We start from the raw sequence: 15207 nt of genomic DNA, 5'->3' as shown, positions 1-15207 counted from the left end.
AGCACAAGAAAAGTTGGCTCCAATATGCTCAAAACTATATTAAGCCACAGATGTTTTGGAGTTCTGTTCTGTGGAGCTTCTTGGGCCTAAGGATCAGCGGTATGTCTGGCGGAATGAAGCATATGCTGAAACGAACACCCTGCCTACAGTAAAGCATGGTGGTAGGCTCTGGGGCTGCTTTGCCGCTTCTGACACTGGTAACCTGCAGCGTGTGGAGGGCATCATGGATTCAGTCAAGTATCAGGAACTCTTAGGACTGGAGTAAACGTCATGCCGTCTGTGATGAAGCTGAAGTTTGGGCGTCATTGGACTTTCCAACAGGACAATGGTCCCAAGCAGACCTCAAAGTCCACCAAGCAGAGCTCGAAATAAAAAAAAATTACGTGGTAGCACTGGTGCTCCCAACTTCAAAAAGTTGGGAGCACCAGCAAAAATTTGGGAGCACCCACCAAAATGTAAGGAGCACCAACAAATGCAACAATATATATGGAATATTCTTTTTATATATATTTTTTTAATTATTTTTTAAACATAACATCAAATTGGACACGCAAGCATTAACAGTAAACATCCAATGAAATCACCATTTGAATCATTATAAGTGTAGTTTACGAGATATATACCTAATACTTGCTATCTAATACCCTACATACATTATGCTCTTGCTCGCTCACCCCCCCCGGACCCCTACTTGGATAATCCATCCATTTTCATTCGTTTCTAACCAGGCACTATTCATATGCTACCTTTTATTCTCTCCACCACTTCTAACCAGATTGCAATGTTGGTTTCACTGACACCTAAAATTCTTGCTGTAGAAATTTCTAGATAAATCACATCGAGATAGGTAAGAACCCATACCTTCCGGCACATTTTTTCCGGTTGAAACCATCGTGATGCTATCAGCTTTTTAGCAGCTGTGAGACCGGTTAAAACTAGTCTCTTTAGCTGTATAGGGGCTGCAAACTGAAAAACATCATTCAAAAGCAATACAGAGGGGTGTACAGGTATGTTCAGAAATAAGAATTCTGATAATTGCTGGGACACTTCTTTCCAGAATATCTTAACCGGTGGGCAATCCCAATACATGTGCATAAATGTACCCTCATCCCCATTTGTACATAAGGAACATCTGGAGTCTTGTTTAAGTCCCATTCTGTTCAATCGTATAGGAGTCAGGTATGTCCTATGAATATAATTAAGATTAATTTGTTGATGGTCTGGGTTACGTGACGCAATTCGAATGTTTGCCCAGACTTCTTGCCATCAAAATCTATTTCCAAGTCTGGTATATCCCTCCTCCAGACTGAGTCTAGGGGGAGGATTCCATACGAGGACGTTAGTAAGTGATGATAAAAATCAGATACGAAGCCTCTCGATGTCTCTCTTTCATAGAAGAATTTGTGACATCTGTGGTGCTCAATTGGTATCCTTAATGGGACTCCATGAGCCTTCAAACAATCTAATAACTGTGCATAAAAATAATATGTGGAACTGGTGAGGTTAAATTTTTTATGTATCTTGATAGCTACAAAAACCTCGTTTGTTGAAAACATCTCCCAATGTGTGTATGCCCTGCTTTTCCCATTTGGGGTATCTTATAGGTCGTTTTCCAATAAGGAGTGCATTGTTATTGAATAGGGTATGACTATGCCATTTATGTTGGTTAGAATATTTTGTTTGTGTTTCACGCCATATCCGGATCACATGTGTAATAAGGGGGCCAAATTTCAATTTGCATTGCTTAAGTGATAATATGGTGTATACTATGTCCTGCAGTCTATGTGGTGCTACTATATTTTCTTCTAAGTTTCTCCAGGATACAGATGCTTGGGAATCAAACCAGGTTGTCAGTGGTCTTAAAGAGTACGCTTTAAAATAGTGGTAAAAGTCTGGAAATGCCAAACCTCCGTCGGCTTTGTTTCTCTGTGCGGTGGATCTTTTTATTCGTGGAGGTTTGTTATTCCAAATAAATGTATATGCGGTGGAGTGTAATTTCTTTCCAGTAACCATCAGGAGGGGGTAACGGTAACATTGAGCTAATGAAGTTGATTCTAGGTAAAACATCCATCTATTGATACTCGTGCCTGTACTGAGTTTTTAAGTTTGGACCACCTGTCAAAGTCGTATTTGATCTTATCTTGGAATTGTATGTAATTGTACTTCACCGTTTGGCTTATAGTAGGGAATACCTCAACTCCTAAACATCTGAAGTGTTTAACCATTGGTATTTTTTCTGGAAGGAGTATATTCTTTGCAGGGGCATTAAGTGGAAGGAAGGCCGACTTTGGCCAATTTATCCTAAATCCCGATAGATTACCAAAGTCATCAATCAACTTGAGAAGATGAGGCATTGAGGTGTTAGGGTTTTGCATGAACAATATTACGTCGTCCGCATATAAACTAATATGATGTTGTGTGCCCTTAATTGCGATTGGTTCTATGGATTGGGATTGTCTTATATATTGTGCTAAAGGCTCTAATGATAAAGCGAATAATCCGGGACTAAGAGGGCAACCCTGTCTGGAAGAGCGCGATACCGGAAAGATTTCGGAGGCGATTATACCTGTTGTAATCATGGCCGATGGGTCTTTGTATAATACTTTAATCATATCAATGAATCCTTTTCGTAATCCCATTCTTTCTAGTACTGCCCATAAATAAGACCATTCCAACCTATCAAAGGCTTTCATCGCATCCAGGGACAACATCGCTATAGGTGGGGTATCATCCTTGCTGCAATCTAGCACATGTAATAACCGTCTTATATTATCCGTGATCAAGCGGCCTCAATATATATGTAATATATAGTTTTTATTGATAAAAAAAAATTACAATATAACAGTACTGTAATTAGACATTTTGAAGGTATGATAACCTTGTTGGGCAAAAATACCCCGGTTCACGGTATATCACGATATTCGGTAATAAAAAAGTTTCCCATTGAACAAAACGTCTTTTATTATCAGCTTTTCTTTTTTTTTATCTACTTTTTCTCCCCATTTTTTCTATTTTTCTCCCATCCCCAATTTCGCATTGTCCAATTCTACCCTCCCCTGTCTCGAACGTTGTTAGGCCATGCCTCCCACAAGCCGGCTGCAATGTGGACGAAGCCTTGCATCACGTGTCCCCTTCACGTTAGTTTCATTAAACAACTTAAACAGTTCTTGTGTAATTTGTTTATTGTAAACGGTTGAGTAATTGTATATTTAGCCAATAAACCTAATGTGCAATGGGGGTTGAATAGTTTTGATTGAAAGCGGCATGAAAATATATAGAAATCAACTAACAGTCTTGGTCGACTAAGACCCAACCGACCGGTGAATCAACGAAGAGGGGGCCGCCCGAAAATGTATACATTATCTTCATAATTGTTTGGTTTTGAGAGGGAGATTGGTCTATATTCTAATGTTGTTTATATATATGGTCCTATGCATATATATCTCCCATTATCTCTAGCAATAGTGGCAGTTTTCTTGCTATGGTGGGCATTGGTGGCCCATCACTGCTGAGAGAATCTGGGGAAAGGCTGAGCTAAACTGACTAGCAGAGCTGCCCCTTATTAGTTAATTATTCGGTCGGTTTGACAAGTCCATTTTTATTCTTTTTTCCATGCCGAGTAAGTTATTTCCAGGAAAATAAATTATATGCCCACCGGCCACCTCTGGCAAGCACTAGATTTTAAAGAGGTCCTAATGCATAATCTGTAATCTAATTTTACAGATCGATTAATAAGCAAATCCTATGACTGTCAGCTGACAGAGAATTTCCAGAGTCTAGCCCTGCTGACTAGACTAGACGACATTGTCATTTTATGGTTGACCCACTTCCTTCAGCCAAGTTCCTTCATGGCCGTTCCATTCTTAGACGCTCAGCTCCAGCAGGATGACCCTCCCTGCTGCCAGCAGTTATAACGGGCTCGTCCACCCCCCTCATCCAGCCCTGCCATAGCTGCTCTCGGCCAGGCCTGAAGCCAGCTGCTGTGGCCTGGGGGGGGGGGGGGCAGCTGCTGCTCCCTGGAGTCAGTTTAGTTTAGTTTAGTTTATTCGGATCCCCATTAGCCATTGCCACAGGCATAGGCTAAGGTTAGGCTACTATTACTGGGGTCCACACAAATCAATACAATACAATAAAATCAATACAATACAATAAAACACACCTCAATAACACATCAAATATTATATAATAAAATATCTAAGTTCACCAATCACACATACTCGATCATGTTTCAAGGCATATATGTTCACTTAAAGTACAACAATACAACATACAAATATTCAAATCTAAGTTCACCAATCACACATACCCATCAGTGGAGGGACAGTGGGCCATAATACAATATGATCCATTATCGTATTATATGTGATTTATGAAAGCGTGATACCGATTTTACATTCTATAAATGTTAATGAACGATAACCAACCACATATTAACCAATATTAATGTGGTATATTTCATATCGCCGAGCTAGGAGCTGCTGTACTGAGGGTGTCAGTAGAGAGACTGGTGTACTGAGGGTGTCCGTAGAGAGACTGGTGTACTGAGGGTGTCAGTAGAGAGAGACTGGTGTACTGAGGGTGTCAGTAGAGAGACTGGTGTACTGAGGGTGTCAGTAGAGAGAGACTGGTGTACTGAGGGTGTCAGTAGAGAGACTGGTGTACTGAGGGTGTCAGTAGAGAGACTGGTGTACTGAGGGTGTCCGTAGAGAGACTGGTGTACTGAGGGTGTCCGTAGAGAGACTGGTGTACTGAGGGTGTCAGTAGAGAGACTGGTGTACTGAGGGTGTCAGTAGAGAGACTGGTGTACTGAGGGTGTCAGTAGAGAGACTGGTGTACTGAGGGTGTCCGTAGAGAGAGACTGGTGTACTGAGGGTGTCAGTAGAGAGACTGGGAAGATGTAACCAGGGGGGGATTCTACTGTATTATAGGGTATCAGTAGAGGTACTGGGGCTGGTGTAATGGGGGGGGGGGGGGGGTTGTACTGTGTAGGATATCCGTAGAGGGTCAGTGGGCCTGGCTTTGGAGAGATAAGGGGCCGTCGGAGACTTGAAGTGTCTCTTCAGAGGCCCAGATAATCACTCCAAAGGTCATGGCTGCTACAGTGTGAGGCCTGAGAGACACACACACACACACACACACACACACACACACACACACACACACACACACACACACACACACACACACACACACACACACACACACACACACACACAGAGATACAGATGGACATACATATGCACCAATAGATATGAGAGTTTGCTCTTTGCTTCATTGCATAAAGGGAGTGATAATGTATTTGACCATGGCTGCAGTTAACATGGTCCCACACATCAGACCGGGTACTTTGGCCTTTTTCGCGGCCGCGCCTACTTTTGGAGGAAACTCAGATGCTGTTCCTTCCGTTGTATATCTGGCCTGTATAAAAACTGTCGGCAGAACGCTTACATTGTTTGAAAAGTTTGTTTGTTAGTGCATCATATTATTTACTTTCCAACACTGGCTGCCATTGAGCGCTCAAACCGTTATGAAAGGTTATAGGTCTGATCAGTTTTCAAACGGGCCTCTTCAGTCTTCTATGGTATAACAACTTCCTCATTCAGCTGCAGGATATCTCCTCATTTCCCTACCTGGGCATTTAATATCACGCTTATGAATCACCTGAAACTAAGAGGTAATGACTATTTCTGGGCCTTGATAGTCTTTGTTGTGATTTATATCCTTGCGTTTTGTCCTAAAGTTGTAGTTTATTATTTTTTTGATCTACTTTTTCTCCCCATTTTAAATTTTTCTCCCATCCCAATTTCGTATTATCCAATTCTACCCTCCCCTGTCTCGAACGTTGTTAGGCCATGCCTCCCACTGGTCGGCTGCAATGTGGACGAAGCCTTGCATCACGTGTCCCCTCCGGTACACGAGGAGGCAGCCGTGGCATCTTTTCACCTGAACAGCGCGATCTCAGCGTGGGAGGGACACGCTGGCCCCGATGCTTCCTGATTCTGCTGTACAGGCGCACCAACCGACCTGTAGGAGTCGCTGTCCACAACGTCTGATCCCCACCCACCGGCTTTCCCACCCCTAATACTGCCAATTGTATTAGTATGAACGACCAGCCAAGCCGGAAGCAACGCCGAGAGCTGGGCTCGAACCCAGTATCTCCTGCGTTAGTGGCGAGCGCCTTGCCCACTGCGCCACTTAGCCGCCCCTAAAGTTGTAGTTTATGAACAAACCCAAAAAGAGGTGTGGCCATCAAAAAAGAGGCGTGGTCATCAAAAAAGAGGCGTGGCCAAAAAAAATCTGTGCGGATGACGTATTGCCGGTCTGATATTTACCTCCATGATTGCTCATTGTTACAGTTCCTGTTTTCTGGGAATATTATTATTATTATTGGCATAGTAACCTCCTATTGTTCTATATAATCATGTCAACCGGGGTGTGTGTGTCTCTGTCTCTCTCTCTCCATCTCTATCTCTGCTGCAATAGGTAGCCAGACCGTGTGGCAGAGAAGATGCTTTCTGTATCCATAGGCGTTCCAAAAGCGTGTTGAACCTAATGTGCAAATGTCATTTGATCCGCAGATTCAATAAAGTCTTGTCAAATGTTTGTGTCTCCAGGTTGGTTTCCACAGTTCATGCACTGATCGTCGGGCTCTTCTGTCTGTACATCCTGCGGTACGATGACGCCGTCAACGAAGACCCCGTCTGGTAAGAGAACGTGACAGTATTTGGGTTCAGTACTTCATTATCGTACCAATTCAGTTGTTAGGGATGGATGCAAGAACATCAAGCACAACCTCCACAATATATATATATATATAACTGTAGCCTTAAAATAATATAGTAAAACTAAATTATTTATTCTAGAAGTCTGAGCTGAAAACACATCCTCAAAAAGTTATTTACATTAAAAAGAAAGGTTATTTTGACAGATCTTATCGTTGTCACTTTAGCAGGCAAAAGAAGGAGGGGACAGAGGTGTCTCCAGAGGTGTAGTTTCACTGGATTTGCCTCATTATTGTTGTCTCTCTCCTCTCTCTCTCTCTCTCTCTCTCTCTCTCTCTCTCTCTCTCTCTCTCTCTCTCTCTCTCTCTCTCTCTTGTCTCTTTCTGACTACTACTGTATCTAAATCTTCTTTCCCCACAGCTCTCTCTCTTCTCTGCTTCAATGTCTCTCTCTCTCTCCCTTCCATACTCGCCACTCAATCCATATCTCTCTCCCCCTATACACAAACAACTCCTCTCTCCCCCCCCCCCTCTCTCCCTCTATACACAAACAACTCCTCTCTTCCCCCCCCCTCTCTCCCTCTATACACAAACAACTCCTCTCTTCCCCCCCCCCTCTCTCCCTCTATACACAAACAACTCCTCTCTTCCCCCCCCCTCTCTCCCTCTATACACAAACAACTCATCTCCCCCTCTCTCTCTCCCTCTCTATATACACCACGCCTCTTTCTCTCGCGCTCTCTCCATACACATCACTCCTCTCTGTCTATCAATACACACCGCTCCTCTCTCTCTCTCCCTGTCTCTCCCAATACACACCACTCTTCTCCTCTGCCATTCCCTCTGTCCCTCTTCCTCTCTCCAGTTCTCAGAACAGACAGGGTAGAGAATCCCACCAACAAGGCTTCTTTTCATACCATACAACAGCAGCCTAGTCTTGCCCTAGTCTCTCTCTCTCTCTCTCTCTCTCTCTCTCTCTCTCTCTCTCTCTCTCTCTCTCTCTCTCTCTCTCTTCATGTGACCCCCCCCCCCCCCACACACACACTGCCCCTCCAGCTGACCCTCCTAGCAGCACCCCGCATCTCTGGCCGTCCAATCAATAGAGCACTTCCCTCGCTCTCATTGTCTCTCTGTCGGCCCCCTGGCCCAGCGTCGTTGATGGAACGAAAAAGAGGAGAAAGGGAGAGAGGAGGAGGAGGGGTGGGTGTGGGTGTGGGTGTGTAGGGCACCCCATGCTACCATCCTTTGAATGTTTTACATATAGCCTGCCTCCTCCTCCTGCATCCTTATCGTTGGTGTTTAGAAGAGTCCCACATGTTTTTATCAGCTCTAGTTTTCCCTGGTATCATTGCTTTTAGCTAAAAACCTTTGCAGTATTGAGGACAGAGTCGCCTCCAGGGCAGCTCCTCCCACCAGACATTAGTCAGACCCACCTCCTCTCCATTCCCTTCCGGTAGCCCCCCCTACCCCATCCCTCCTTGTGTGTGTGTGTTTATTCAACAATAACGTTTAACTGAGCCTCATGGTTATTATGAGATCGAGACACGGTAAGATTTCAGAATATAACAAAGGATGGCTTTTCTAATTCACACAAGTAAGGTTACAGATCTGTGATTCAAACGCATGGGTATGCAGAATGAAGTGATGAGCAGTGACCGACGGCAGGTTTTATACACGTACATTTAGTGATGAGGTAATGGTTGTTCACACCCAAAAGGCGGTTACCGTTGTCATATGTTGCGTCTGTAAAGTCTCAATCTCATCCAGTCAAACGTCCCTGAGAACCAGTTTGTTCTGGTATAGAATACGATACATTTAAAACTGTTCTCAGGCCTGTTAGGACCCCCAAACTAGGGGATAAGGATGGTCATCCTCTCACAGATGCTGTCCGGGTACCACTCTCACACAGCCCTCTGCTCTGTCTGGGCCCTGGACACCCCAGTGCACTGTACTAGTTACTCGTCACAAAATCAACATTCTGTTCTCTATTCCAGGTAGGGATGGGTACCGAATTAGGTACTTTTAAAGGTACCTTCCGAATCACGTCGGCACTACCGAGTACTGATTCACGTGCCTTCCGTCTGTGCCACATTTCGGTACTGTAAAAAATTTCTTTCAATTATTATTTCTTTCGGCGACGTCAATGCTTCGTTTACCGCGGAACGAAACCTATGAAGTGTGCCGCATGTTCACGTCAACGTTCACGCACAATATACGCTTACGCTTACCTAGGATTTGACTTGATTCAACAACAAAGCAGTCGATTAAAGGGTTATATAACTAATATATATATATATATATATATATATATATATATATATATATATATTCCGATTAATCCCCCAATATTGGTACTGCATACTGGGCAATAATGGCGACTTGTTTACTTCCGTTACTCCGTCGGATTCGTGTATACCTCTGCCCCTTAATCATTTTACAAGTACAGTAGGAGAACACGAACGGATCGTTATTGGGTAACCCAACGTTTTGGTCGTGGGTAATTCCTCTGTATTCTCACATCCTCTGCTACAATCAAGATGTTAACTGTTAGCTGACCGCAGTGGCATTAGCGTATTTGCAAGCTTTCAATGAGACATGGACTGTATCGAATGCTTCGAAGCTTCGATCATAATGTTGACATTCAAATTCTAAATCAACATTTGAATTTTTAATTTTTAATAAAATAAAAAAATATATATATTTTTTTAATATTTTTTTGTCTATTCAATCTGTTTAAACCAATGGGGGTTTTCTTCACAGTTGCAGTTAAAGATTAGGCTACACTAATATTATAATATTATACTATAAGTCGTCACCATCACTTTCATACCAACCGTGCCCTTATTGGATTATTTATGTTGATGAAACTGATGAGTTATATTCATTAAAGAAAGTTGATTTAATAAAAGAAAAAGACTCATTTAATCAGATTAATCACTTTATTCAAATTGAGGATTTAGTTTAAAAAAAAAAAAAATTGTTTTTTGTATTTTTTTTCTGTAATTTTTTTTAAATAGACATTCGAAGCTTTGTTCGAATACTTCAATCGAAGCTTCGAATGTAAAAAAAAAAAAAAAACATTCGGTACAGCCCCAAACAAGTCTATCAACAAGAGCATATTCATTAGATATCCAATACTGGGGCGCCCAAGTGGCCAACCATGTAACGCGCTGCGTCGCGAAGTGGCCGACCCGAGTTCGATTCCCGGACCCGCCGTCCTTTGCCGAATGTCTTCCCCCCGCTCTGTCTCCTGTTCTTTCTCTCTCTCTCTCTCTCTCTCTCTCTCTCTCTCTCTCTTCCCCCCCCCCCCCCCCCCCGACTGCCCGGTAGTAAAAACAATAAAAATCTACCAAAAACATAATCAATACTAACATTATTTGTCGACATACGTCATAATGACGGTCACTCTTTAGGTTGCCAATGGGTCATGGCTAATTACTGGTCTGCCAGCACCCGCAAGGAAGATGCTAACTGTTAGCTGACGGCACTGGCGGCGTTAGCAGTTTGCAAGTTTTTTTATTGAGACAGAACCTGAGACAAGATTATTGTAGACAAGAGTAGGGCTGACCTTCGAAGCTTTTTTTTGGCAATCGAAGCTTCGGGGGCCGAGCTTCGATTTTAATTCGAAGATTCGATTTAAAAAATGTTTACAAATTAAAAAATGTTTATTGTTTTTATTTTTATTTTTTTTATCTTATGTTGTGGGACTTGTACAGCACTTTGGTAAACTTTGTTGTTTTTAAATGTGCTCTATAAATAAAGTGGATTGGATTAATTAATTAAGTAGCCCCTTTCGTGACTGTGACGCAGCCAACAAGGTTTCACTCGGCTGTGTGATTTAATTCAAGGTGGATCGCTGTTGTCATTTGAACAACTTCAGATTTCATGGGAACTACCAATCCCCCAAATCAAGAATGTTTAAGATGAATGAAGTAAGATTTTGATTATTTGAAATATGGCCTGTGTAGACTAAACTATGCACAGAATTATGTCAGTCTACAAGGTCCGGATTCTACACGGTCCGGCAATGTAGACCTTGTAGAGACTCCACTAGAGACCAATTATCAGTGAATGTTCATGCATTTTTAAGAAAGGCTACTTCCACAAAAAAACAAAGAACTCACCAAAACATCTCAGTAGCACCTTATCTAAATGTTCTATTTCATATATGGAGATTCATATTTATTTATGTATTGCATGCATTTCTACATTTTATTTCCTATTTTGTTTATTCATCCCAGTATCTTTCTTTCTTATGTGTGGAATTCTACAAGGCATGTAGGTGTATATGTGTTTGAGGATGATATCCTTCAAACAGGCAATAGTGATGATATAATTTGGGCAGTGCTGAGCTGGGTTACTTTCCTCCAGTGTATTTGTCCCCCGGCCCCACCCAATGGCCCCATGCGCGCACACACACACACACACACACACACACACACACACACACACACACACACACACACACACAAAAATTGAAGTAAAAAATAAAAAATGAAAATCGAAAAGCGAGAGACTAAACCTAATGCTCTTGTTGTTGTTAGCTTACATGCTAACGTGAATGGGATCGACCATAGCATTACGGCTAGGCTAGCTACCATAGCAGTACCTACCTGGGTTCCATCCTAGAGGAAAATCTTTCCTGTGACAAAATGGCATCCAATGTAATAAAAAAAGTCAACCAACGAACTAGATTCTTGTACCGGATCTCCTCTCTGGTAAACAAGAATACCCTGAAGACTCAGGCAGGAGCACTCATTCAAGGGTACTACGACTATGCTTGCACCTCATGGTACCAAAGCACCTCAAAGGCGCTAAAAACAAAATTACAAACATCTCAAAACAAACTGGTCAGACTACTGCTTGACCTTACTCCTAAAACCCACCTCACCGCTGCCCACTTTGACAACCTAGGATGGCTTAGAGTAGACGACAGAGTACAGCAACTTGCAATGGGCCTGGTCTACAAGATACACTACACGACCAAGGTACCCATGTACATGTCAAAATACTTCCCAAAGGTCAGTGAATACCACGATCACAACACCAGAGGAAGCTCCACAAATCATGTAAAACCCAGATTCGGCTCAAACAAGGGACTAAACACGTTTCGCAATTATGCCACATCAATGTGGAACGCCCTACCCAAAGCTGTAAAGGAATGTGAATCCCTACCCACATTCAAAACCGCTCTTAAAGAGCACCTACGGGAGGCTGCAATTCGAAACTGGCCACCATAAATGCCCAAAACCCCCACCACCTCCTAATAGACAGTCTCCTCCCCACCGCATGTATATATTCCCTCCCCGCCGTATGTATATTTCTCTCCCACCCACCCACCCCCTCCTAATGTACAGTCCCCTCCCCATCATATGTATATACTCTGTCAGGATCTAGGGGTAACAGTACTGTATATTTGAATACTGTTTATGTCACAAATGTATCAGTACTAAATACCTATATGTCCCTATGCCATAAATGTCATGTATGTTGTGTATGTCATAAATGTCTATATGAATTGAAAATGGGGGACCCTGATGGAAACAAGACAAACGTCTTTCTCTGGTCTGCATCCCCTTAACAATTGTATGTATTGAGCCATACTGTATTGTACCCATTCTGCAATCTGTTAAATAAAGTTTTCATTCATTCATTCATTCATTCATTCATTCATTCAGCTAGTTGAATGGATAAACGTTATTTAACATTGCAGAATGGGTACAATACAATACGGCTCAATACAAACAGTTGTTAAGGGGGGGTGCAGAGTCATCAACACAATGTACCACCAAGAGCGGAGAGTTTATGTCTCTCAAAAAGCGAGAGACTAAACCTAACGCTCTTGTTGTTAGCTTACATGCTAACGTGAATGGGATCGGCCATAGCATTGCGGCTAGGCTAGCTACCATAGCAGTACAGCAGCTAGTTGAATGGATACACGTTATTTCGATGGCACAAGCTTCGAACATTAAAAAAAATCGAAGTAAATTTTTTTTTTTTTTAGCTTCGATTTTTTTTTAAATGTTCGAAGCTTGTGCCATCGAACGAAGCTTCGAAGTATTTAAGACAGCCCTAGACAAGAGTATACATGTGGTTAAGGTGGTACAGAACGAATACAATGGTACATTAACCACTAACAAACGCACATGCAGAACAAAAACAAGTAGATTATTAATTTCAATAAAGAATATTCGTTGACAGCCCTACAAGTACAATTAGTTACTGCACACTACATCACCCCTGAGTGGAACATGGAAAGCCAAACTTCCCCCCACTGTACCGAAAACCTGTACCGAACCGTGACTTCAAAACCGAGGTACATACCGAACCGTGGTTTCTGTGTACCGTTACACCCCTACTAGTTGGTGTTTAAGTGAGAGACGCTCCCTGCTACTAGTTGGTGTTTAAGTGAGAGACGCTCCCTGCTACTAGTTGGTGTTTAAGTGAGAGACGCTCCCTGCTACTAGTTGGTGTTTAAGTGAGAGACGCTCCCTGCTACTAGTTGGTGTTTAAGTGAGAGACGCTCCCTGCTACTAGTTGATGTTTAAATGAGAGACGCTCCCTGCTACTAGTTGGTGTTTAAGTGAGAGACGCTCCCTGCTACTAGTTGATGTTTAAGTGAGAGACGCTCCCTGCTACTAGTTGGTGTTTAAGTGAGAGACGCTCCCTGCTACTAGTTGATGTTTAAGTGAGAGACGCTCCCTGCTACTAGTTTATGTTTAAGTGAGAGACGCTCCCTGCTACTAGTTGGTGTTTAAGTGAGAGACGCTCCCTGCTACTAGTTTATGTTTAAGTGAGAGACGCTCCCTGCTACTAGTTGGTGTTTAAGTGAGAGACGCTCCCTGCTACTAGTTGATGTTTAAGTGAGAGACGATCCCTGCTACTAGTTGGTGTTTAAGTGAGAGACGCTCCCTGCTACTAGTTGGTGTTTAAGTGAGAGACGCTCCCTGCTACTAGTTTATGTTTAAGTGAGAGACGCTCCCTGCTACTAGTTGGTGTTTAAGTGAGAGACGCTCCCTGCTACTAGTTTATGTTTAAGTGAGAGACGCTCCCTGCTACTAGTTGGTGTTTAAGTGAGAGACGCTCCCTGCTACTAGTTGGTGTTTAAGTGAGAGACGCTCCCTGCTACTAGTTGGTGTTTAAGTGAGAGACGCTCCCTGCTACTAGTTGATGTTTAAGTGAGAGACGCTCCCTGCTACTAGTTGGTGTTTAAGTGAGAGACGCTCCCTGCTACTAGTTGATGTTTAAATGAGAGACGCTCCCTGCTACTAGTTGATGTTTAAGTGAGAGACGCTCCCTGCTACTAGTTGGTGTTTAAGTGAGAGACGCTCCCTGCTACTAGTTGATGTTTAAGTGAGAGACGCTCCCTGCTACTAGTTTATGTTTAAGTGAGAGACGCTCCCTGCTACTAGTTGGTGTTTAAGTGAGAGACGCTCCCTGCTACTAGTTTATGTTTAAGTGAGAGACGCTCCCTGCTACTAGTTGGTGTTTAAGTGAGAGACGCTCCCTGCTACTAGTTGATGTTTAAGTGAGAGACGCTCCCTGCTACTAGTTGGTGTTTAAGTGAGAGACGCTCCCTGCTACTAGTTGGTGTTTAAGTGAGAGACGCTCCCTGCTACTAGTTTATGTTTAAGTGAGAGACGCTCCCTGCTACTAGTTGGTGTTTAAGTGAGAGACGCTCCCTGCTACTAGTTTATGTTTAAGTGAGAGACGCTCCCTGCTACTAGTTTATGTTTAAGTGAGAGACGCTCCCTGCTACTAGTTTATGTTTAAGTGAGAGACGCTCCCTGCTACTAGTTGATGTTTAAGTGAGAGACGCTCCCTGCTACTAGTTTATGTTTAAGTGAGAGACGCTCCCTGCTACTAGTTGATGTTTAAGTGAGAGACGCTCCCTGCTACTAGTTTATGTTTAAGTGAGAGACGCTCCCTGCTACTAGTTGATGTTTAAGTGAGAGACGCTCCCTGCTACTAGTTGATGTTTAAGTGAGAGACGCTCCCTGCTACTAGTTGATGTTTAAGTGAGAGACGCTCCCTGCTACTAGTTGATGTTTAAGTGAGAGACGCTCCCTGCTACTAGTTGGTGTTTAAGTGAGAGACGCTCCCTGCTACTAGTTGGTGTTTAAGTGAGAGACGCTCCCTGCTACTAGTTGATGTTTAAGTGAGAGACGCTCCCTGCTACTAGTTGGTGTTTAAGTGAGAGACGCTCCCTGCTACTAGTTGATGTTTAAGTGAGAGACGCTCCCTGCTACTAGTTGATGTTTAAGTGAGAGACGCTCCCTGCTACTAGTTGGTGTTTAAGTGAGAGACGCTCCCTGCTACTAGTTGGTGTTTAAGTGAGAGACGCTCCCTGCTACTAGTTGGTGTTTAAGTGAGAGACGCTCCCTGCTACTAGTTGGTGTTTAAGTGAGAGACGCTCCCTGCTACTAGTTGGTGTTTAAGTGAGAGACGCTCCCTGCTACTAGTTGAGACGCTCCCTGCTTGATTGA

The 15207-nt window shown here is 43.0% G+C and overlaps 1 protein-coding gene across 1 annotated transcript in view; it reads left to right on the top strand.

The window, feature by feature from the left end:
• tlcd4b (TLC domain containing 4b) overlaps positions 1–15207 on the top strand; it is an 84019-nt gene that overhangs the window by 43035 nt on the left and 25777 nt on the right. The window contains exon 3 of the mRNA XM_084328715.1: positions 6615–6704. Within this exon, the coding sequence (XP_084184841.1) occupies positions 6615–6704 (90 nt within the window). The remainder of the gene's footprint in view (positions 1–6614; positions 6705–15207) is intronic.

The sequence above is a fragment of the Notolepis coatsorum genome (genome assembly GCF_963971535.1).
Source record: "Notolepis coatsorum genome assembly, chromosome: 14".
NCBI lineage: Eukaryota > Metazoa > Chordata > Actinopteri > Aulopiformes > Paralepididae > Notolepis > Notolepis coatsorum.
The sequence above is the reverse complement of the archived record's forward strand: the minus strand, read 5'-3'. Positions and strand labels throughout refer to the sequence as shown.